The sequence below is a fragment of the Phalacrocorax aristotelis genome, chromosome 2 (genome assembly GCF_949628215.1).
Source record: "Phalacrocorax aristotelis chromosome 2, bGulAri2.1, whole genome shotgun sequence".
Classification (NCBI taxonomy): Eukaryota; Metazoa; Chordata; class Aves; order Suliformes; family Phalacrocoracidae; genus Phalacrocorax; species Phalacrocorax aristotelis.
Window position 1 is genome coordinate 144,146,401 of NC_134277.1, and position 24,524 is coordinate 144,170,924.

Sequence of the window (24,524 nt, forward strand, 5' to 3'; positions counted from 1 at the left end):
TTGCTGTATTGTCCTCATGCTTGTTCCCTCTGGGACTCAAATGTGCTTTTTCTTTTCTATGGAAATAGTCCTTCTCATAGAATTTTTTCAGTGTGACTTGTTTTGGATGAGAATGTTAGAGGGCAATGTGAACAAAAAAGTAAGAACAGAACAACTGACATCAGGCTTATGTGGGATGAGGCCCCTGAACAGTGAACTATGAGAACAAAATCTATTTATCACAACAAATTTGGAAATCAGTTATACCAGTTGCAGATGCCTCTGATATTGATGCAAGAAATGGAAGGGATTATGTTGGTTGCGACACTGATAAAAGAATTGTGGATTCATTTTTCAATTAATCAGAATTTTTATCCTTTATAACATGTATGATTTTTAAACAAAAGCCTACAAGATTTTAAAGTAAATTTTAAACTAGTTTTCTTTGCTGATGTTTAGCTAGCATTTCCTTTAAGTTGATGATTGATTACAAAATAACAGTTGAATAGAAGGAAAGATATTTGGTGAACATGATTAGAATATTCCTTTGATAGTCAAGAAATGTGCGTATACATGCAGCATGACAGAATTGGGTCTGGGTTTTGTATGCTTAACTTTTAAAAGAAGGGAGAATGGAAATGGCATTGTTATAATGCTGTCACTTAGTCTTTTGCTCTGAAAGTACGTGTGTTTGTTAGTATAATTTTTATTTTGCATACATCTTGGATTTGGCTGTGTAAGTATATTGCAGCAAGAAAGTTTTTCTGGTGTGTTTTACTGACAGCATCTTTTCTTCAGTATGTGTGTATGTGATAATTTTGGTGGTCTTGAAGTCTCCCTAGGGCTTGTGGAGTTTTTAAGTAATGAAATAGATGTAACGAGACTCCCATGGAATATAGACCAAAACTAAAATTGAACACAAAAAATTTTATCCATAGACTCTGCTTCCAAGTTTGTTGTTATTCTTGAAGAAACAATGGTGTAAAGTCGATGCTGGAGTCAGTGCTTAAGATAGTAAATTTAGATTTAACAATAATTTTAGTCTTTCAGGTAAAAAGTATTATGCATTTACTGAGACATAATGTTTTGCCTTAAATAGCTTCTGATATCCTTTAAAATTCTTTTGAGGTTGCTAATTAATGAGGTCACAATAATTTTAACAGCCTTTATATTCTTTTTGCTGTTATGCAGTGTATACGTGCGAATCCTTAGCACGCCTTGCCCATTCATGTCCTTGCTGTTGACAATACCCTTGATCCATCCTTTGCTATATTAAAGGCTTTCCTGGTAATGGGAAAAACAAAACACCTTTTCCCCTTTCCATCAACTTCCTTTTGATGCTGTAACTTCTATCTTAAAGGATGCTAGAATTGGCTTCTGGGGTGCTTTTGGGGTACTTTCAGGCAAGGAAGAGTGGAGTTAGGTGCTTTTAATTACCTTGCTGGATTTAATGGCATTCAGTAGTTGCATGAATACAGAAATAGGGTTTCATTTCTTTTAGTCTTATGTACTTCCTGTTTATGGCATCTCCATTCAGTGCAATATTTTAGTTCGAATATTTATTTTGTTATAGCTAATGCAGACATGCACCTTCTTACCCCTCTGACCTTTATGGTCTAGCTATAAAAAATTTGCCAGAATTTCAAACAACCTTTTTTCTCTGTAAAGACACTTTAAATGTGTCTTTTTCCACCAAAAGATTTTACCTGTTAATGAAACAAAATAAGCAGTGTGCAAAAGTATTTAGTAGAAGAAATTCACAGAAAACCCCAAATCCTAACTTAGTGTTTTGGACAAGGTTTCTTATTTAGATCAGCTGTTAGCGTTTACTTGAACTTGGGGTTGTATTCATATCTTGCATCTTTATCAGGGACTTTGGAACTGTGTTAGTTCCCAAGATGATCTTCAAACTTTTCAGAGAGGAAACAAAATGGGAGTTTTGTGCTTCTTCCAGTGAGTTGTGGTCCATCATCTAATAACTTGGCAGCTGTTAATAACCCTCAAGAAAAAAATAACTAGGCAAATGTATCTACATTTTGTCACTTTTTTCTCTGTTTAACACAATTTTCATGGGAGTACTTATGGGTGTGTTAAGACCATGTACTCAGAAATGGTATACGTGAGAAATTTGCAAGGGAGGGCAGAAAAAGGGGGTAGGGGTGTGTGTATGGGTTAGATGTATTTTCTTTCTGTTCCCATTGTCAGCATTTCATTCCACAGCAATCTTCCTCTTAATATTATAAATATGACTTATTTTTCCTGATCCCTACTTTCAGTTTCCAAACACTTTCAAAGAAGATTCGGTCATACAGCTTGTTCTCCTCATGTGCTTTGAATTTCTTCTATTCTTGTATTCTTCCGGTCTTCCAAGCATTTCATTGGAAATACTCTAAAGATGCTTCTTTTCCTTTGCATTCTCTTCTTTGTTTCTTTTTTTCTTGGTGTCTGTTCTCAATCCTTGTGCCTTAACCCCAAATCTATTAATCCCATTGTATTGGGTTTTTTTCTTTCTCTTTCCTCTATGATTTGAAACCTGTGAGAGGAAGATAATTTTGTGGGCCTTTTTGTGCCTTTTTCCTTCTTACATGTCACTGTCCTCTGTCACTTTCTCTCTTGCCATTTCTACAAGTGTTAGGAGAATGCTTTAGAAATTACTTAGCATTTTGTGAGACAGCAGTCTGTGGATCTGTCCTTGTGACTGTTCCTGCTCAAGGCAGTTTCTCTTTCCTTGCTCCCCAGAAAGAGCGCCATCTTCTATCTTAGTTAACTCTCACAAGCTACTGTTCCTAGCTGGCAAGACTTGCTAATATCCTTACTTTAAACGGTGTATTCAGATGAGAAGAAAACAAAGACTCTGTTCACCGTATCTGCATCCTTGAGGGTTCCTGACATCTGTGTTGTTTGGAGAAGGGTCAGACTTTGGGATAGCAACTTAAAATACAGCTCTGCACTCAAGTTTTCCCTTCTACAGGATAGGGTCATGTCTGGTCAGCTGTGCTGGCTCTGGCAAATGGAGAGGTCCTCACCATAGATAGGGCCCACAAGCTGGGCTGTTTTCTTGCAAATAAAGAACATGTAATTTTTCAACACGTTTGATAATTTCCAAAGTGTTGTAAGAAATAGCAAAGAGGAAAGTCACATTGCAAATCTGGGGGAGGAAGAGAGTTTGAAATTCAAAATCATTAATAAAATGGAATAGACTAAGAAATTAAATACCTGCACGCTTTGAAATAAATTTATTAGGAGATAACTAATTTGTATTTAAGACGCCAAATTTTGCAGCTCTGCCAGGAACAAGCAGGGTAATTTGGCAGTAACTTACAATGAGTGCAATTTTAAAAGATCATATTGGATAGAAATCTGTATCAAAAAATCATTTGTGCTACTGGTAATTCAACAAAATTCTGTCCTACAAAATCGTATCCTATATCCTACAAAAATATCTTGTAAATGACTGTACTGTTAGCTGCTGAATTGACTGTGTGAATTTCCTTTGGATTGAAGGGGTGGTTTCTAAGAACTGCTGGTCTTGCTTCTGCTCTGCCAGCATGGAAGAATGGTGAAAGTAGTTGCTATTTGCAGGCTGCCCCAGTCACGACTGTTGCTCCCCTGATACACTAGGTTAAGCATGGATCTTCTTGCCAAATGGCAGCAGCCTTTGTGTCCTATTCCTATTTTGGGGCATCATGTTCAGCAGATGACTGTGTTTGTCCATGCAGTTTTCATTGAGCACCAGCATGTTTCCGGGCCTTCCTGGCTCCCTGTTTTACCTGCTAATGGCAACCAAATGTCTCTGTGTGGCAAACTTAGAGGATTGATTTAATGGCTGTTGCTGCTGCTTCTGGGAGTTTGTGAAGGGGGAAGGAGGAGAGGAAGAGAGAGAGCCCAGGAGAGGTTGCTCCTCTGAACGGTAAAGCAGGTTGCTCTGTGGGAAGGCAGTTTCCCAAACCTTCTTCCACCCCTGTGGCTACTGAGATTGGATTATGCTGTGGTATCCAAAGCAATGATAATAAATTTACAAAAGCTACAAAAGAATGTAACACTTGCTTTGTTTTAATAAACACAGATCTTTGTTGTTTGGAGGTTTATGGACACTAGCAACTTTTACCTGTTTACCTCTGGTGGTTTTGGTGGTCTGGGTCATCTGCAGTTGTTTAGTTACAGCATATCCAAGTTCCAGCTGATTTGCCTCCCTGTCAGGGAAACTAAAATTTACCAGGAGGTGAATTATAATCATTACATTTACTTTGGCATTGCTGCTTTTCTAAGTAGGAGCTAGTTCTCCTGAAGAGATACATGGCACAACTCAAACAGAAGATGTGAAAGTGCTCTGCTTCTGGTATGATTCCCTCTGTATTACTTTCATCAAGCCAGTGGTTTGCTATAGGAAGTCCTTGCTTCTTTCCGGACTTTTTTTTTTTTATTTAATGTGCTTTGATCTTTAGTCCCTGTAATGAGTACCAATTTTTCTTATGGTTCTTATACTTGGATCTCACTCAACATAATGCAGCTAAATGTCATATCCCTTCCCTTGTCCCTGCTAACGTCCACAATTAATGACAATAAGATTCTTAGTCTCTAACTTTTTAATATGAATCTTTCTCGCAGAAGTAAAGATAGATGTTTAAAGTGTAAGAAAAAAATATCCTAAATGGCATTAATTGGATTCTGTGAGGAGGGTTTCTTATCCCTTGTTTTCTGATTTCCCCCACACACCTTGCGGAGTTCTGAAGATGCACCTCTTCAAAGATAAAATTTATGCACAAGATTCAGTTGGTTGATGTTGTGTGTAAAGCTAACCATATAAAGGACATAAAGAAGACTGAGGACTCATACTGTAATCTCGTCAGAGCAGAGAGCTTGGAATGTTATTCCCTTTTAGATTGCTCATCGCTTTAATGATACTTTCTAGGGACAAGTATTAACTAGTGATTAGAGAAGTGTGTTTCAAAGGAAGAAATAGCGGTTAGTGACTGACCTTCACTTGCAATTTGGCGGGAGTTCACATCCTTAGGATCTGTCCCACTGATGAGCTTTCTCAAAGCCAGTAAGCTGAATTTCATTTCAACATCCTAAATATGTTAAACCTTGAAGCTGCAATATAGAAACATGTTCCTGCATTACAGTTTCAGCAGCCACCTTAGTTTATCATGTGTCCCAAAATAAGACTGAAAACCCAACCCCTTGTGAGCTATCCCTTGTTGGTATCAACAAATTTTTAGTTCACATATGTTGCATTTTGAGGCACATAGGCAGTGACTTAACTGGGAGTGGAGATAGACTGCTTTCATGCCTTCTTTCTTAAACTTTTCATCCAGTGGGTAGAAAGACTCAGCTGATACTTAGTGTGGCTGGATTCAAGCTGAGGGAAATTAACTTTTCTACCCTCGCATTCCAGGTCTTCATTTTTTTCTTGCAGCCTTTGACATTTTCTCTTGCTGTCTCACAGCAGATAAAGTTACAATAACCATCCCACTGAGGTCACTGCTTCTCACTTCCTTGTTGCTTCAGTATTATTATTCACATGTAATGATCATCATTTTTAAGCTAATGATCGTAAGTTTTAATGTCCAAATGTAACAAAACGAACTAAATTATTTTAAAAACAATCCAAGTTTAGAGCTCCTAACGTGTATGTCCAGAGTCTTGCATCTTTTCCTTCAAAGAGATTTTTTTTTTTTGGCAAGGTCCTTTTAGACATTGGTTTGATTTTTTTTTTAGTTTTTTTTTTTTTGTTGTTCTTGCAATAATGCATTTGTTTTTGCTTTGTTGAATAAAGCTAAGTTTTATTGTTCCATTGAAGCACTCACTGTACTGAGAATTGAAAAGGGATATTCCTCGTTCATTATCTAAGACATATTGAAGCTTGTACTTTGCCTGCGTTGTTCTGTTTTCACAGTTGTTTCAGGGAAATCTGTATTTTTTCTGAAGTTTGAATATGAATTAACACTTTACAAACATTTTTCATCACTGACAATTGCAATTCCAGAACTGCTGTTAAAAAAAATCGACAGAAGTCAGTTCTGAAATGATCATTTCCAGAAAAAGATAATTTTTTTATTATCCAAAAAAAGAGAAAAAAGTTGGTGAATTGTGAAGTTCATTGTTTTCTCCCTTGTAATAAAATGTATGACTAGCAATGTTTCCTACAAATAAGAGGCAAAGGCAGCTGCAGCTGCTAAAAATTCACCTGTGTAAGAGATGACATAACATGTCAGGCAGCCTTTAATGAAGCCTACAGAAGGGCAGAAGAGGTTTTGGAGACATCAGCCTTGGAGATGTTTTTGGAATGAAATGTTCCAAAGTGGGATTAGTTATTTTTTTATAATAATTAACTTGGTCCTCTAGTGCAAATAACTGTATGTTGCTGTCTGAAGACTAAAATTGGTGTTAACAAATGCAGGCATGTGATATGACAGTCTTTTATTGTGAGTAGTAGTGACTTCAGTCTCGCATTTAAAAAAAATAATTCCAAGATTGTAGTGGTTAACTTCCTTTCCCTTTCTTTGTCGTGCGTATTCCCTTGTCATTAAATAGCTAGACGTTGTTTCCCTTACCCAGTAACAGTTGCTCAAATGTTAGGAAAAAGGATCAAAATTGTCATTTTTAAGTTGATATGAAAGATCAGATTAAAGAGAAATATGGATTTGTTGTGGCTGTGTAGAAGAACCCTTCATTCATGTCAAATAAAATACTAGCATATATTTTCTGTTTGCCTAGAGAAGAAAGGCAAATGCTGATTGAAATTATTTAGGCATTTGAATTACATTCAGGTTCTTCTGAGGCATGGTTGCTGGGTTCTAGTAGCAGGTTACTGGTTTTGTTATTTTGGAAAAAATGAACTAATCGTATTTTACTGTACAGGATATGAGTAATAACAAAAATTAAATTTTTGCAAACATTTTGCAGGTTTCAGCATTGCAATTGGGGACTCTGTATAAACCTCTAGAGCCAGCTGTTCACCACCACATTCTTTCAATCACTCTGAGGTGTTGATTTTAAAAGAATAAGTTGCTGTTCCTAAAGTCTACAAACTGAAAATATTTCATAGTGGGCCTGTGAACTTACATGGATTGGTCATATTGGTGCCGATGCATGGTGTATAATAAGGACCAATTCATGTTTTCATTCAAAAACAGTGAAGAAAACTATTTTCTTTAATGGTACGCCAGATTTATCCAAATATTTCAGCAAGTCTGTGTTACAGTTTGTCAGCAAACTGGGTACAACCAAAGCGTATTTAAAAATCATTTAATTAAGACAGATTCATTTTCACTCCATGCCACTACACAGCAAGACTTGCTTGTTCATATTTCCTTAAATTTATCCTGGAGCTCGTCCAAGTTTGGCTTTAATGAGTAGCCTATCCTGCTAGTTACATTAGGATTTATTTTCCCCTAGAGAAGAGCGTTTGAACTGGTAGTTTTTTAACCTGTTCAGTTAAATGAACATATGTTCAGAACTGCATCTTAACTCTTGAGTGCAAAGATTTGAGAAATAATTATTGCTATTGTTGTTACAGTTTTCAAGTGCCCTTTAAATAGTGGTTTTAGACTCCAACTCTGTGCTATAACTGTTTTAATATGATTATGAGTTTTGATATGAAGTCACAGTCAGTTGTTTAATAGAAATTTCATGATACAATATAGAACCACAGATCTGACTTGGTTTACTGAAAAAATTATTTGTACTTGTATTTTCACTTATTGCTTGAATATATCTCTTGGGTCATAAAACTTGGTTAAATATAGCTCAGTACCTTATTAATGATGGATTTTCTGTATTAACAGGTGCAGTTTGGTAGCAAACTTGTATTTTAAGTTCATTTCGATGCATTATTTGTGTTTCAAAACTATTATAATAAATCCTGAATTATAAATGTACTTTCATCACTAGCCAGGTCTAGTTAAAATTTCCTTTAAGCAACATTTGCTGCACACATGGTACAATACTTCCCCTGCCTTGATTTTTTTTTTCTATAAAAAAGGATTTATTTTCTTCAACTTCCCATCCCTCCAAAGTTATCTGAAAAGGACCAGTAGACTTCATTCCTATGGGTTTGTTACAGTACAATAAGCATAGAATTTGCATATTGTTAAAAAAAAAAAATCATACACTGTTATTACCCTTAAGGGACTATTTTATGTGAAACATTGAAGTTTTACATTTAGCATAGTTCAGTACAGTAGCTGTAATATGTATTAAGTGAATAGTCAAACTTTTAAAGCAGAATCTTTCCCATTGTCATATTGTATGTGGCAATTGTCACAGCTCTTCACAGTCGCCCCCCCCCAAAGTACATGGATTTGTTGGTACAAATGTGTTACTTTACATGGTATTGTTGCAGAGTCATGTTCATTGTGAATTTTGCTGAAAAGAGTTTAATACCTTCTTTCTTCCTTCCCAATTTTACATTAGGGAACCTGTCTTTTGAAATACTCAGACACTTTTTTCTGAAATATTTAGTTTTAATCCTTCAAAATAATACTGAGAAATAAGAGGGAGAAGTAGAAAATGTAAGTTAACTAAAAAAGTAACAAAAGGAAAAAGAACACAAAGGAAAAGAACAGAAAGCAAAAATGTTACAGAGCACTCCTGCAATGACATAAATAATAACAGATCACAATACATGGCTTGGAAAAAAAAAAAAAGAAGGAATACTAGGAAGCATTCTGATTGATGCCGCCATGCTTTACATTTCTTTCCATGTAATGGCTGCAAAAACTTTGCTAACATGCATACCTAGTTTTCTAAATTCAGTTCCACATAAAAGTAAATGGTTTGTGCTGATTAATCCTGAGTTTTAAAATAAATTTTTCATTTATTGTGCATATAGCATTCTGTTTTTACAGGGATGGATTTTCCTAAGTACAGAATCACCTTATACACACCCTCAGTTATGCCAACCTTTTCTGCTTATATTGATAAGTTACAGAGCTTGGACTTACACTGTAGGAAATTCTAGGGAAACAAGTTCAAACTCTAACTCAGGACCAGCACTAGAAAAGGCCGCAGTGTTGCAGTCTTCACATGTGGTTTTTGTGGAACCCAGAGCTTTTTTTCTGGTGACTATATGGATATATGTACATTTACACCGAGGAATGTATGTGCATCTGAGAAGCTGAAATGGGACATGTCTTTTATCTAATTGTGACCACAAGTGAGTGATCTTCATGTGTCCTCTTATGTGTGTTGTGTGGTAGAAATTGTCAGAATATTTTCCAGGCTGTTAGTTCCTTTTGTCTGTCTGAGTGTGTTTTTCTTTAATTTTTTTTTTTTTTAAATGAGGCAGCATCTTTCCCTATTTGCCTGACTTCCTGCTAGTATTATTTCACCTTTTGTTTTGTCTCTCCTTAAAGTAGTTCTAATTTTCTAACTAGCTTATTTTTTGAAGTGTAGACAAAAATGTGTTTTTAAATGGCTTTCTTGCACCAACAGATTTCCTGTGTGTTTGGATGCATTCTTTTCTCAGATGGCCACATGTGGTGTTTGTACTTTTTGGGAGAATGTTTTCAGGAAAGGTGTGTGGTGTGTTTGAACTTCAAACTGAGAGACAGGAAGAGCTTCAGGACTTTTGTGCAAATATTTCTTACCCCTTTGGTGACCTACTGTGCTGCAGTTGATAGTGATGCCAGGCAGTGAGGCCGGCATGTGGTCTGCTCATGTACTCTAGAAAGATTGTTGTGTGGCTGTCACCAGGAAAGGCAGGTAGGAGATGCTTAGCTCCCAACAAGCAGGGCAAACGTAATTTTCCTTGTTCTAACTCACTGTTTAGTGTTAGTGACTGCTATAAAAGAAAATAAACAAGGCTAAGACAAGATCTCTTCTGAAAAGGCCTCTAATGAGTTTTGATTCTCCTAGCAACAGGGATGGTACTGATCCAAAATATGGTAGTTCCAAACTTCAAAGGCTGATAGTTTCATTCAGACAGTAGACCACTTTTTTTTTTCATTCCGAAGGAAATTACTACTACCAGACACAAGGCTGAGTACTCTCATATAATTGTGAAATGTTTCAAATGGCAATTATAAATGGCATTTGAAGCTGGCAGTACAGTTGCGTCATTAGCTTCAAATGAGTTGCAACTCAGAGGCAGTCTTGTTGCTGGTTTCCTTCCCTTTCTCAATATTCATGAGAGAGGTAATCCTGAGTCCAAGCTTTGAGGTTGAAATACCTTGCTCTAAACAATACTGAATACTATTACAGAAGACTACAAAATCTGTTTTTGTTTGTTCTTTGTCCTCCATCTGTATTTAGATCCATTTTCTGAGAATCTTTCATGAGTATCTTCTTTCATAGGAATCAATTTTTTTATTCCCTTGTTTTTATTTTTAGTGAGGAGCAATGGAATTGGCTTTTTGCGGATGTAACTTTGATCTATGGTGTAGACATTCACAGCTGAGATAATTATCTTGATCTCCCTTATAGGCAGTGGGCAGAACTGGTGACCTGGAGAAAGCAGTTCATTTAAACCTCAGACCTGGAATGAATGGATCTCTGTTACTTATATAAGTGCTGTTTTCTTTCCTTTTACCTTAAAAGGGTCTATACAGCCATCTTGGATATGGATGCTTGTTTATACTGTAGTTATCTAACACTTGATGAGATGATTTTCTCTTGTTCCAGAGGAGATGGTTTTCAGTTAGCTGTTTCCTGGTATGGACAAGGAATTGGGGGAGGAGATGTATTTGTGACTTAAGGTGAACACTTCTACGTGCAAGTCCAAATTCAAAGTGGTGACAGTACCTTTGGCTGTACCACTGTGTTAGTGTGGTAGTTGATACATGTCTTCTGATGTTCAGAATGCTTGTTTCCAAACTGTGTTTCATATGTCTCATGGGCCTTATCTGCAGCTTATGGGCTCTTCTGCTTCTTCACTGAAGTGAAAATGATGGGTCTGAGAAGTGATGATGCGCTGTTTTCTTCAGTTTCCTTGGTGAAGGGCCACTCAACCAGGTGCAGAATGTGCGAGGGAGTCTATTTCTTATTGCCAGAATTCTGTGTCACTTCATGCTGCTACAGATTTTAGAGTTTGAGCATCAGGAATGCCCTGTTTCTGAGTTCATGGAGCCTCTTGCAGAGTCCCTACTGCTAGTATGATCTCATGTGTGTTAGGTCATATGGCTGCAAGCATTTTCTTGTGGAGCCAGATAGGAGACGCAGTGTATTGTGACTGCTTGTGACAGTTCTTTGGAAGGTTTTGATTTTGCTTATCGAAAGAGCCATTCAGTGTCTGCAAGGGAATGTCTTTACGCTTTTAGTCTCTCGAGATTTTGGTACAGGATGCTTTTTTCTTGGACTAAGGGATTGTGTGAGCAGCTTCTGCAGCTTTCCCTTGTTTGAGGTGCTGATTCCCAATGGAACGTTAACTTAATATTGTTACCTTTCATGTGGCTTTAGGCTTGTCTTTAAAATCTTCTAATGGAGGAGATGCTCCAGAATGAGAATGAGCTAATCTGTGCATCAGTGATTATGTTTTGGGACACTAGAGAAGATAATGCCAAATAGCACAAAAAGTACATTTCAGTGATGGAGCAGAAGGTGATTAAGGCAAAAATAAAAATGCTGAAAATATGCCACAGGAAAAGGCTCCAAAATAAGAATATTAAGGAAGCTTTGCAGTTTTTGTTGAATGTAGCAAGTCAATCTGCTGCTTAATTTCAGTTAATAGTGTATCTATTAGGAAGAAAAAGTAACTTCCTGACTTCATTGCAGTTGCGGTAGAGCCTTCTTGTTGTTAGTGGACTCTATTGTCACAGAAGTATTTATTGCCAAACAGAACGTCCTGTATCTTGTACTACCTTCCCAAAGCCTGTCCCCACCTGTTCCTCCTCCCCAGTTATAAGGTAAAAGGCATTGAAAAATATTAGTATCACTTAATGAGTTCTATGTCAGCCAAATATGGAATATCAGGATAAATATGGAATGTGGGGCTTTTTGTTTGTATTTTGTTGTATGGATATTGTCTGTATGTGTTTTGGATCACTGGATATATATCTCATTTAGCAATTTGCTAAGCTTTTAAATAAAGTTTCTTCAGAAAATTCAATTTTTGAAGAGTTTTCTGTGTTTTTAATAACTGCACAATTTTATGAGTGCTTTTATTTTGGTGGAAGCACTTGGAATTGCTTCTATTAAATATTTTGAACACAAGAGGTAATTTGATGAAAATAGATGATTTTTCCCCTCATGTTTTGGAGGGAGCTGTGAAGTTAAATCATGGAACGGAAGTCCTACTTAGGATGAATTTAAGTATAAGTAGAATCAGCTCTTACAAGAAGAAATTTAACAGGCACACAGCTCCAACCTCACAAACTAACTGCTTATAGTCTGGTATACTGTGAGTAAGTTTTTTAATTGTTGTTTTTTTTTGTTATTTTTTTTATGCACCAAAGTAATGATTGTCCTTTTGTTCTTCTCTCAATATTTTAAACAGGACCAAGCGAGCTCATGTCCCACTAACAGAATGCATATTTGAGCTTCCTAATTTGACAGTTCAAGCAACTAGAGCTCAAACCCTTCTGCTTCAAACTATTTATCAGAGCTGGTGTCATCCTGTTGGAAATGTCAGTTCGGTGGTGGTAAATGAAGCCTTGCTGAATGAGGTTTTCCAGACTTCAGGTAAATATGTGATGCTTTTGGTTAAGTATTTATTATGGTACAGAGCACTGCTAGTGAATGTGCATACACCTATATCCTTTAAATCCAGGTTTTACTTACAGTAGTTAACACACAGAATGTTTTTGTGTGTATATGGGTATTTATGGCTTATGCTTAAAATGCAGGATGTAAGCTAAGCCACCAAGCTTCGCTCCTTGGCACCAATTTCTGGATGCATTTAATTTTCCCATGCAGGATAATTTTTCCATGCTTCCCTCATCTGAAACATCTACCCTTGCTACCTTATATGGTGCAATGTTGTAACTTAAGATCATTCAGAGGTGAAACTGTTACAGGAAATAAAAAATAGTGGATTATTAAGGGCTTTATTAATCAATGGCACACATTGATTATTTTTTTTTAAAAGGCCTGCATGTGTTTTTCATCCAGTTTCGTAAATAACTATTACTTAACTCTTGTGAAATTGCTGAAGGTATGCAAGTCTCAGTGATGATCATATAAATAATGAAATTGGTTATCTGTCATCCTTTTGCAAAACACCCATAGATTCTGGGATTAAGTGAAGGATTTTGACCAGTTTACAGAGGAGACCACAGTCTGCAAATGCATAAAGGACACCCAGATGAAGATAAGACTTTTGGGTGTTTAAAAATGTTTCTATGCAGGCTAGAACAATTTAGACCCGCTATTGTTTAGACCTGTTACTGTTTATCTGTTGTGAATAAACACATAACAAGAATAATTGAGGTCTTTTGAAATCTCCATCATTACCAGTCTTGGAGAATGATTCAGATGTGCTAAATCATGACTTGAAGCAGAATGGTAGAGTAGACTACCACCGGAAGTCTTTATCAGTTCTATTTTTCTCAGTCCTATATTCCTTTTTTCAGTCCTGTTGGTTGTTTTAAATCTGTGTTCATCTGGTGGTGCAAAAAACCTGTTGAATTTTCAAGTGTGTAACCCTTGGAATAACTATTTTAAGTGCTTCGTTTTTCCTTCTTTCTCAAAAGTTACTGATTCTCTTAATTCCTTGATTCTGTGTGGGTCACCTAAGGATGAGATTGTGAGGTTTTATTTTCAAGTACTGGTACTTCTGAAGGTAGCAGGTTTACAATCCATGCCTCAGAGGAATGTTAAAATACCGTCATTTGATCATTTCAAATGGTTTTAGGATTTGCCTAGTTCCAAACTAACCTGTTTCATCATTTAACATGTTTCAGTCCAATGAACTGTGATACAGCCATGCTAACAATATATCAGCAGAACAGAAATCTGGAGCACACATTTTAAGTACTTACAATAAACTAAATTAACAGCACAGTACACTTGTTTTGGTCATCTTGTTTGTGGCTTGATGCTCGACCTGGTAAATTTTATACTTCTGTAGTTGTACTTCACATTAACTACATGAAGGCAGTTTTGAGTTCAAGGCTCCGAACAGATTGCTGCCTACCCTTTTGCCCTAATCGTTGGCTTGGTTGATTCAGTAAGTCTAGTACCTTTTGTTGGAATACCTTTGTGTAAAATTTAGTAATACGCCTTGTTGAAAATCATCCTTATACTTAGTGTCAGCTTCCACATACTTTAGCAGTAACAAGTATGTGTGTAAGCTTCTAAAAAAACCTGACTGTAGTTGTCCAGGCGAGCTGAAATGTCAGCTTTTTTTCTTTTCAGTGAAGTAACTGAGAATTATGTAGTCAATAAGGAACTTTTCAGTAATCACGGCACATCTGTTAATCGCTGATATTTTTGTACTAACATTCAGCTTAGTTTCTCCAACATAAAACAACAGCTGATGACTGTTCCTTGGTAGTCCTTGGTTTGGGTTCCTGCCTGTGCTGCTTTGGGCTTGTGCAGATTGGCTTTTGATGGGTTGATGGCTCCTGTGGTGGGCATGGGAGTAGTCCGGCAGGGTGGTATTTGGGTTCTCCTTCCTGCCATTGTCTCTCTGAGCATCTTTGTGGGAGTACAGATGAGCTTTTATTGTATAACCTAACATCTCACAGAAATAACAGCCTTTTGGTCAATGGTATTCCATTCAATGTTTTCTTTCTGATCGCAGTTCATATTTAGCTATGCACAGAAATAGTACAAAAGTACTGCAAGAAAATAGCTTTCCATCCTTATGGTGTTGTGGATTAACTGTTTCTTTGATCAATGCAAGTATAAACACATTTGTTCTATTTTCTTTTATAGCTCTTTCCCTTTGTTTAGTGGCTTTTTATGATTTTGTTTCTACGAAATTGTAGTGTTCTTGCAGGAAAAATTAATGATACGATTGAAGATCTACTTACCTTCACTTTATCCTATTTCCAGGGGTTCTGCTTCTTGAGATTCATTGCTTTCATTCTGCTGTTAAGAGTCATAAACTGTGTGTTCCATGAGTACTGTTGCCCAAATTATATTCTGCCTTTACATTTTCAAACTTCTAAAAGCCATCTTTCTAACTAACTAGAAATATAGCAGGAAAACAGCTATGTCTCTATCTAGAGTCTTACACCTCTGTTGAAAAAAAAAAACAACAAAGCCCTGCTCAGACATGAATTATTCTCAAAAAAAGAAAGGGCTTATGTAGTTTGTCTTCCTATTTTTAACCATCTACTGTTATCCAGAGATTTCCAGCAAATCTGCCTGCTTATGGTCTAGATCAGAGGATTTTACACGTTGTTGATACACAGTATGACACAATGCTTTTTTGTCGTTTGTGAACAAACTGTGCCCTCCTGTAGAAATGTTTTAGTTATGCATTATCCTTACAGATCTGTTCTGCCTATTTTGAAAATATACCAAGACTTCAAATTTTTCTTCTGTAGTTTACTACTTAGGCTTAAATGTGTTTGCCATTTGTTTACATAGCCTATGTCTTTCTCAACTGCTGATGTCTGTGTTTCCACTTTTCCTGTGGTGATTGAGGAGAGTTATTGGGCTGAAACAGTTGTTACTGAGCTCCTTATGTCTTTATTGAGGCTTTGTGCCAGGTGCTTTTTGTGAGTGAGTGATATGCTGAATCAATATGTTATGGAGGCCGTACTTGAAGTCAAAAGTGATACCACAAGCCTTTGTATCCTCTCAGCAGAGATCTTTTTTAGCAGAAATTATGGTCCCTAGTTCTATGCTTTTTCCAACACAGCCATCTCCTCCAGCCTTAGAACTGCATCATTGAAACTGTAGGGAAAGAACAGATGAATGGGGGGGGGGGGGGGGGGGAGAGAAAGGAAAAATGGAGGGGAAGGAAGAAGGGAGAAAGAGGATCAGCTAATAAAAAGGTAAGAGAGATGCAGGGGAAGGCAAAGCAATGAGAAGCAGGTAGAAATAGTGGAAAAGTAGTCAAAGTTAATAAAGCCAGAATTTAATAGCAAGACAAGTACAGATAGAAGAGTTGCAGGAGGAGGGGAGAACATGAGAGAAGAGAACATGACTGTTGGCCCTTTGACGTGTTGGGGAGAGTCGCACAAAGTATGAAAGCTTCTTTAGGACCTCTGTGCTGAGTAACTGCTAAAAAACTTTCTCTGCATGTAGTTTAACAAGGGAGCTCTACACTGTGTATTTCTACAAACATAGGAACAGAATTTGTAGCTAGGATCTGGGGTTCTGTCCTACAGTTTCGTCTGGAGCAGAAATGTTCTTCTGGTCCAAAACTTCCTTCAGAACTAATTTAGGCTGAAGGTGTGGTGTAGAGATTTGGAACAAACTCTCAAGCTCTTTCCTGTACAAATTCTTGTTGGAAGTAGATTCATGAAATACCAGGAAGGGAAAATTGCTTGAAGATTAACACTCATATGTCCCCCACCTGCCTCCTCCCCTTTGCCCTCCAGAAACCTTTTTCTACTAGGAGAAAAAGTGTTTCCTTAGTATTTTGTAGCTTGTTAGTTATTAGACTTGCTGTCTTTATCAGATAGTCCAAGAGTTTCTCATTTGATCAACGTGTCAAAAGGCAAGTTGTCTGAAAAAATAAGTTTTGAAGCCTCAAAAGCAAGGTGTGTGTGTTTTTTCTGACAGAATTTAAGAATGAAGTGCCTGTAGTACTTTAAATTTGTATTTGTCATACATATAGTAAGGTCTGTTATCCTAAAACTATCAGTGAAAAATGTGTATGGTACTGTGACTAGCTGACTGAGCTCAGAACTTGCGGAGGGTAGGTAAAATGAGTATTTGAAGAAGGATATATGTTTTTTACACTAGGTATTTATTGTAAATATGTTAAAATATTATGCCTTCCTTAGCTTGAGACTATTTAATTCTGCGAAGAGCAAGTTTTCAGTTATAACTGAGTTGGAATTTAAAGATACAGGTAATGGCTTAATGGGGTTTTTGAAAGCACCTAACTCTCTTCATTGCAGTGACACTTTAGCACTTTTGTAATCCATAGTTTTAAATGCCTACTTGGCAAGGGTTCTTTTCAAATATCAACTGGTATTTTTGGGGCTCAGAGAAGCCAAGATAATTAAAATTTGAGATAAATATGAACAATGAAACTTATTACTTGAATGAATAGGCTTTACCCTTAAAAAGTGCAAGAAAGATTCATACTGCCTAAAATAGGAGTTGTGCAGGAACAGAAAGAATAGAAAATTGAAAATAGTAGATGAGAATACAGAATGACAAAATGCAAAATAAGAAATAGATAAATGAAACAGCTGCGAACAACTGTTTGCTCTTTTTCATGGACGAAGAAAAACCCTTTAACTTCTTGATAATACATTGCATCTAAAATAGAAAAAAAGAACAAAAGTAGTCTTCAACCCACACATAGCCCTTTGGAAATTTATGTTTGTACTTTGGTTTTATTTTATAATCCTTTTGGTATACAAGCACAACAGTATGTAACATGTCAGTTAACTAATATGTTAGTTCTTATGCTTGCACATGCCTGTGAAACATCCCAATTTTGCTTTTAATCCACTAGAAATGTGGAAACAAGCATGAATCTGAAATGCATCATGCTTTCTAAATTTTTTGCAAGAAGATATATGTTGTCAATAAAATTATTTTACGATTATTATTATACAATTTTTAAAATAAAAATAAGTGTCCAAAGTATCAAAATTTTAGGAAGATAGTGCCAGTTAAGTTCTTTCAAAGGTTGAGCATAATTAATCCTATGGAGTCATTTTAGTGTGTATTTTATCATTATTTGTTAGTAGGTACCTGAAGCACTCAGTTTCTAACCATTTCAGCCTGCCAAGAAAACATATACACAGTCACACATGGCTTTAGTTTACTCTGGAAAACTGGAACTTGCTACCACTTTTTCCTTGTCCTATTCAGGTAGTTCATTATTTTGTTGACAGTTCTGTTCCATTAATCTGGTATTTTTGGGAAAATTGCTTGCAGACCTTACATTTCTCTATTGAAGGTGATCAAATAGGCATTTGAATCCCTCATGTAAATGATGTCTTAAAGTTAAAATAAAATCTACTTTCCAGAAAGTAACTGTAAAACTATTTTATGCAAGATTTCATGTGGGATACCTTAATGGTTGAATAATAAATTTTACCTCATAAAAATGAAATTCAATAATACAGTAGCTTTCTCAGCGCAGTAGCATCTGGTTGAATCTCATGAGAGCCAATATTTTCCAACTCATTAGGATCATGTCGTTCTGTATGTCGTCAACATTGACTTAGCCAAGCTACCTTTACTTACATAACCGCCAAACTATTAAATAGGTCTCTTGTGGAGTGAAGTCAAATATTCCTCTTATTTTGCTTTTGCCTTGGAAGAAGAGAAGAAAATGTACATACTGTAACATTTAAACATCTGGTCTAAACCACATCAGGGTAACACTGAGGAAAGTAACAGGATTCAGTATTCTTCCCAGGTGTACATATAAAAAAGGGTTGTGGAGCTGCTGCATAGTTCTTTTAACCACTTAGGAAAAAGACTGAAATAAGTGACTTGCCTTTCTAATACCCCTGTTTTTAAAACTACTTTTTTCCTCTTGCCTGCTCCCCTGCCACCAAACCCCAAAATACAAAACCCAGCAAAAGTCCAACATTTTGAAGTTTAGTGGTAGTGCAGGTTGTTAAGCTCTAATCACTTCCTTGCAACATATTGGCATTTAATCTCCGTTTGTTCCACATAACGTAGCCCGTTTTGGCGTGCGTTTTGAGGAGTATGACTTAGACTTTCTGTTTAAAATCAAAGTGTAAGAGTGCATTCTCTGGAAGTAATTGCTTGGGAGTGGCAGGACACAGCTGTATGAAACTTGCACAGTGTAAACAGTTTACTGTCTTGCATGGGTGATTGTACCCACATGTGTCCGCATCCTTCATGTAGGCTTCTGAATGCAATGTGTAAATAGTATTTTTATACGTTGTACATATCTGTGGAAGTCTGGTAGATTATCAACTCTAATTTCAGAAGGAAAGAGTGTGGATAAGCAACCTAAGCACAATTTGTACTTTATCTTAATTATTTGAGTCCAATATAGCTGTGTATAAGCTTTTATTTCCTCTTACTGTATATGTTTTCAGTGATATTCGTAAGTCATGAACTGACTTACACTGAACATGGGGTAGGTGGGACATTTTATCACTTCAATATGTAATCAGTGAGGTTTAGCTTGTTGAGTATCTTCTTAATAAATCCCCTGCCTGAAGCAATGATTCTGTAGTGTCCTGAAATAAGGAACTAGCACGTGAAGTATGCATGTAAACCAGTAATTATAACTGCCATTTTATCTTTTCCAGTCTAATTAATATACACTAATAAGCTTTGAAATTGCAAAATACAGCATTCTGATGAAAGAATGGTGGTAGGAATACTTAAGGCTTTCATACAAGCTTAACTCTTGATTTGTAACGTCATGCTAAAAAATTTAATGCACTTAAAAATCCACTCAGACTTTTTAAATGTCTGTTGTGGTGAAAGTGAATGTATACATACTATCAACAGCCCAGTCAAGGAGAAAAAGAAAAGCTTAAAAAAAAAAAAAGAAATAAAAAAAGGTTGTGAAAGGACTAGATATATACATGAAATCTATAGATGTACACAAATGTATATGAGATTCTTAAGTCAAATTGTGTTTCAGAGTTGTAGGAGAGCTCAGTTCAGTGTGTACATTGAAATTAGCAGCAGACTCTTGTTGGGTATGTTGGTGGGCTACCAAGAACAAGACACCTAAGTTTAGAGCTATAAATAGTGCCCTTCCTCCGGAGTCTGTAGTTTATTTGCACAAATAGCAATACAAGGTGTGACTGAGAGCACCTGTTTTGTTTGTTCAGCTGTCAGCTTTATGTTATTTTTTGTTCTATAAAGAAAGGTGCGTTTGGACAGCAGAGAAGTAGGTTGCCTTTATGCCTTGTTTTTTTCTAAGAGCAATAGAGCATATTCAGACTAAGCTACTGGAATTCAGTGTTACAACAAGAAGACTGGGAAGAACACAAGTCATAAATCTGCTGCATAATAGGAACTGGAAAATTTCTGAAAAGAGCTCAGAGCAGACACAAAAGAAATCTTCAGAGATAACAAAAGGGAAGATTCATTTCTGGGGGAGGACCCAAAGAAGTTGTTGTCAAATGTAGAGTGAACCAGGAAGCCATGTATAAGAATAAAGCATGAATGAGAAGGAAGGATAAGGTGTTTTAAAAAAAAAGGTGCATGCAGAGGTCCTGCAACAAAAGTATTGACCCTAGTCATGCTACCATTTGCTGAACAATTGCTTTTCCGAAGAGTAAAAGGAAAGTATTTCTTTGTCCCTGGCAAAAAAATAATAGGATTGTCAGAAAATTCAATTTGGAAGGGACTGCAGGATGATTCTAGTCCAATCTTCAGCAGAGTAAGTTCCTTAGGACTTTATCTAGTCAGGCCTTGAAAATATTCAAGGATAAGAACGCCCTACCTCTCTGTTCAACCTGTACCGCTGCTTGACTGTCCTCATGCTGAGAAAGCTTTTCATCCTATCCAGGCAGAATGTTTCTTGTTTCCATATATGTCCATTGTCTTTCATCCTCCTACTGTGCACTGCTGTGAAGAACCTAGCTGCATCTTCATCACAACCTTTTTGTACATACTGGAAGGCTGCTAATATGTCAAATACATTACTGTTGTTTTTCATGTTTTTAAACATCAAAGCAAAATCATAACTGAGGAGTCCTATCTAGTGCTAAAACTCAGCGATAGTGCCTCTAGAATCTGTTTACTGTTTTAATTCTCATGACAACTAGATTTAACCTGAGTTTCGATGCTATCAGTACATACAAACTAAGTCACAGTGTTGTCTAATAGTATACTGGTGTATGACATCGAATACTTCCAGCTCAGACCATCACTCTGTGATTGTCTGGCAGTTGTGGAAATTTCAGGAGTCAGTATCTGGTCTTTTCCCCTTCAGATTAAAGAATCGTGCTCTGTAGGGTATTAGATCAGTTTATACAGTGAGATATTCAGAGAGGTAAATGAAAATGCATACAGGTGATAGAACACAAACAAATGATCAATAATTTATGTCTACTAATTGAATAATCTTTTGTGTTTATGGTTTCATGAGACTTCCTTTCATCTTAAAATGTAAACAAAGCTATTGCAGGCTACTAAAACTGCCTGTTACAGGGTTTTGTTCACAAGTTTCATTTCTCAGGCTTCGGTAGTTGCTATTTAAAAATCTGAAATGTCTCTGTGATCACATTCTGTAGCGCTGTTTCAAAATGCCACCGTTGGAGTGAACGTAAAGCAAACAAATGAACTCCCCAGTAAACAAATAATACTAGATCCTTAACTTAGATTGTAAAATTGAGGTATAATATTTTCATACACAGAGTCTTCCCCCTTCTAATGATTCCATACTGTGCAGGTGAATGCCCTCTATGTGCATTAAAATAATGTGTCCGCTATTAAATTTCAGCATCCAGTTACAGCTTGGTATAAGAGTACCTTTCTCTGCCATTCATCTCTCCATAATATGTCCACGTGTTCTATTTTTTTCTCCATTTGGGTAAATAAAAGTATTAAAATTCCTATATGGATATGGCTGAAAAATGCGTGGGGATCTTCCCCACTTTTGTCAGCTGCAAGTGCCAAGAATTGTAAGGATTAAAAAAGAGCACAAAGATAGTGAGTAAATTAGGTATTTAATCTTTCCCTAAATTAGTGTAGATCCAGAAGAAAATGTTCCAGGTCAGTGTTACTATGCAGATTGTCACTTACACAGAAGATCTTTTCTTGGAAAAACAAAACCCACTAGCCTCAGGTTTATGCATGTAGAAAGGTAATGAGAAAAGATTGTATTGTATCAATTTGTTATGCATTTAATTCAGTTTATAATGCTGTGCAGGGCAATAGTTTTGTTTGAATAACAACATGGGATTTTTTTTACTATTGTAGGGTTGAAGTTAATAAAAATACTTTGTGGTCCTGAAACAACTTGGATCACTTTTAAAAAAATTGGAACATCTTATAGCATATCTTTGTCCCTGTTATTCAGAATGAGAAATTTTGCAGTTTGGAAAGTAGTGGGCTAATTAGAGGTTTTGATTTTGATGAGGCAAGAAATATCAGTAAGGAAATTTTGAATGGAACAGGTTACTAGGGAATGTGAATGAAATGAACAGTAAGTACAGAATTGAAAAAGTTCCTGTGAGGAACTTCTTGTAGACAGTTATGTTTGCTGTAGGAGTAATCTTTACTTCAGGGAAAAAAGCCTAGGGCAGAATCAGAAGTAGGGTTAAGAATAAGCACCTTTATAAATTATTAAACATGGTTGGAAATATGTTTTCTGTTTGCAAACATGTAATACTGAAGGCTGATCTTGAGCAGTGAATTTACGTGATGTGTGTGTAGTCTTGATCAAATAAAAGTTGTACTAGGTGGAAGTCATGTGACAGATTCCATGTATTCTGCTCCTTCTTAGAACTTATTATAACAGTGCCAATATGAATTGTTTACAAAATACTAATATGCTCTAAAATTTATGTAATGAATTCTTGTGAATGATATGGAAAATTGCTTTCCACTTGAGGAGGGATTTTGGTTCCTGTGACAAGGTAAGCTTATAAATACCAGTGGTATTCTTGCCATAGAAAGATACTGGAGTATTTCATACTACAATAGCACTTGCTAGTCCGATGCCCCACGTGATTTATTATTATATTAAATCAGGCTTTTTAAAAAGCTACATACAATGTAATTATTTTAAACCTAGAGATTATAGATCCCCATCCCAGTCTGTAATTGCATGGATATTAAAGAAAAATATATTCTTCTCCAAGAATATATCTTGTGGGAGAGTTGTTAAGCTGTTGAAATGCAGAATATATGAGGAGTGATTATTGTGACTCTTGCAGTAAAGAATAATGTTTTTCCTGCATGTCTAGTCCACCTCATAGTCATAGAACAGAATTAATGCAAGATATGTGTAATAAGGTAACGGTAAGGACAGAAAGTGTATTTTTACTGGAAAATACTAACCTACAATTAGAGCAGCGCTTTGACTGTGACTTCTTTAGGCTAGTATGATGCCTCTAAAGATGGACAGCTCTTTTTGAGAAAAATTTTACGAATGGTAGAAATACACAGTAACATAAAAAAGTAGTAATGATAAGGCAAAGTTAGTGAAACATTAGATTCTTAGGAAACTATGGTAAGCAAGAAAATTTTAAAATCAACATTTTACAGTTTTGATTTTGCTTTTGGAGAGGTGTTATTGAGGAAAAAACAAAGGGAGGTGTTCTGTTACAGTGTTCCTGAACAGTATCCAGTGAATGTCACTTCTGCTTGTGTAAAGTGTAATAGGAAAATTAAATATGGCACAGCAGATGTAACTGCTTTGATCTTGCTTTGAAATGTTGTACTATTGTAGGAAAGTATTCCTTACTTTGCAGTATTGTTCTTGTAGATTTATTTTTTTCATGAATAAAGATACATATCATGCTGTGCAATATGTTAATTAAAAGCTTGTATTCTAAGGAGAAGTCAGAGTTCTATCTGTAACCACAGCTCCTGGATTTTGGGAGCTTTGTCTCATACAAAATAATTCCTACATCTGCGTAACATCCTCCAAAACATACTTTGGAACCAGGGCTGCTGTCGATTCAGAGAAAGTAATCAGAGCTATTTCCAGAAACACCTTTGTTTTAGTTGGTGGTCATCTAAATAAATGTAGTCCCCAGTCTGAGCTTAGTTTCTTTCTGTTATGATTACATCATAAAGCTGGTATGGATACAGAACAAACCAAATGTGTGTTTTACTTTTTCACCCTCAGTTTTTGCTTTAGTTTTTCTTTTTGAGGGCAACATGATAAATCCTAAATGATATTACACCTTCTTACGCTGATTTCTCTTGTCTTTACACCTTGGCTGCTTTGCTGCATCTCATTCATGATCTTTTACTCTTTTTACTGTGTTTACCTTGGGTCCTGGGATATTTGACAGGGTTTTTTAATCAGATATCTTTTGTTCCAATCTTTTTCCTTTCTCCTTTTGATTTGCCCCCTTTTTTTTCTTTCTGTTTTTTGTTTTTGGGTTTTTTTTGTTTTTTTTTTTTTTCTTTAATAAACAGCAGAGGATCTGATGAGTTAGGTACAGAATGGTAAAATTGTCTCTTGCATGGTATCTTCATATGTTGTTTTTCTTGTTCAAGATGCTTTTTCTGAACTGGGGATTTTTGTAACCTTTTTTTTCCCCCCTCAGTTAATGTAGGCTATGGGGAGTGACTGCAGAAAATATAGAAATTAAGAAGAAATGCAGCTTTTGGATAGTGCTATAGAAATGTTTTAACTCTAGGCTCATGCAAAGGGGTTTTTTTAAGTATTCTAGTAATTTTTCAAATTTTCCAATTTAAGACACTGATGTGTTTTTTTTCCTCAATCGGCTGTTGCAAGAAGAAAAGCTTCATTGCTCTAAGGGGTCTGATCTTGTTAAGAAACTACATTTAGTTCTTCATAGGAATTGTCACCTTAAGTGGGAGTATATTGTAGTCTGGCTCTA

General features: G+C 36.2%; 1 protein-coding gene across 5 annotated transcripts in view; it reads left to right on the forward strand.

Moving 5' to 3' along the window:
• The window catches only part of VPS13B (vacuolar protein sorting 13 homolog B), a 486,846-nt gene that overhangs the window by 105,141 nt on the left and 357,181 nt on the right, over nt 1-24,524 (forward strand). For all 5 annotated transcript variants that reach the window (XM_075085497.1, XM_075085494.1, XM_075085496.1 and 2 more), the window contains exon 17: nt 12,416-12,600. In XM_075085497.1, coding sequence (XP_074941598.1) covers nt 12,416-12,600 — 185 coding nt within the window. The remainder of the gene's footprint in view (nt 1-12,415; nt 12,601-24,524) is intronic.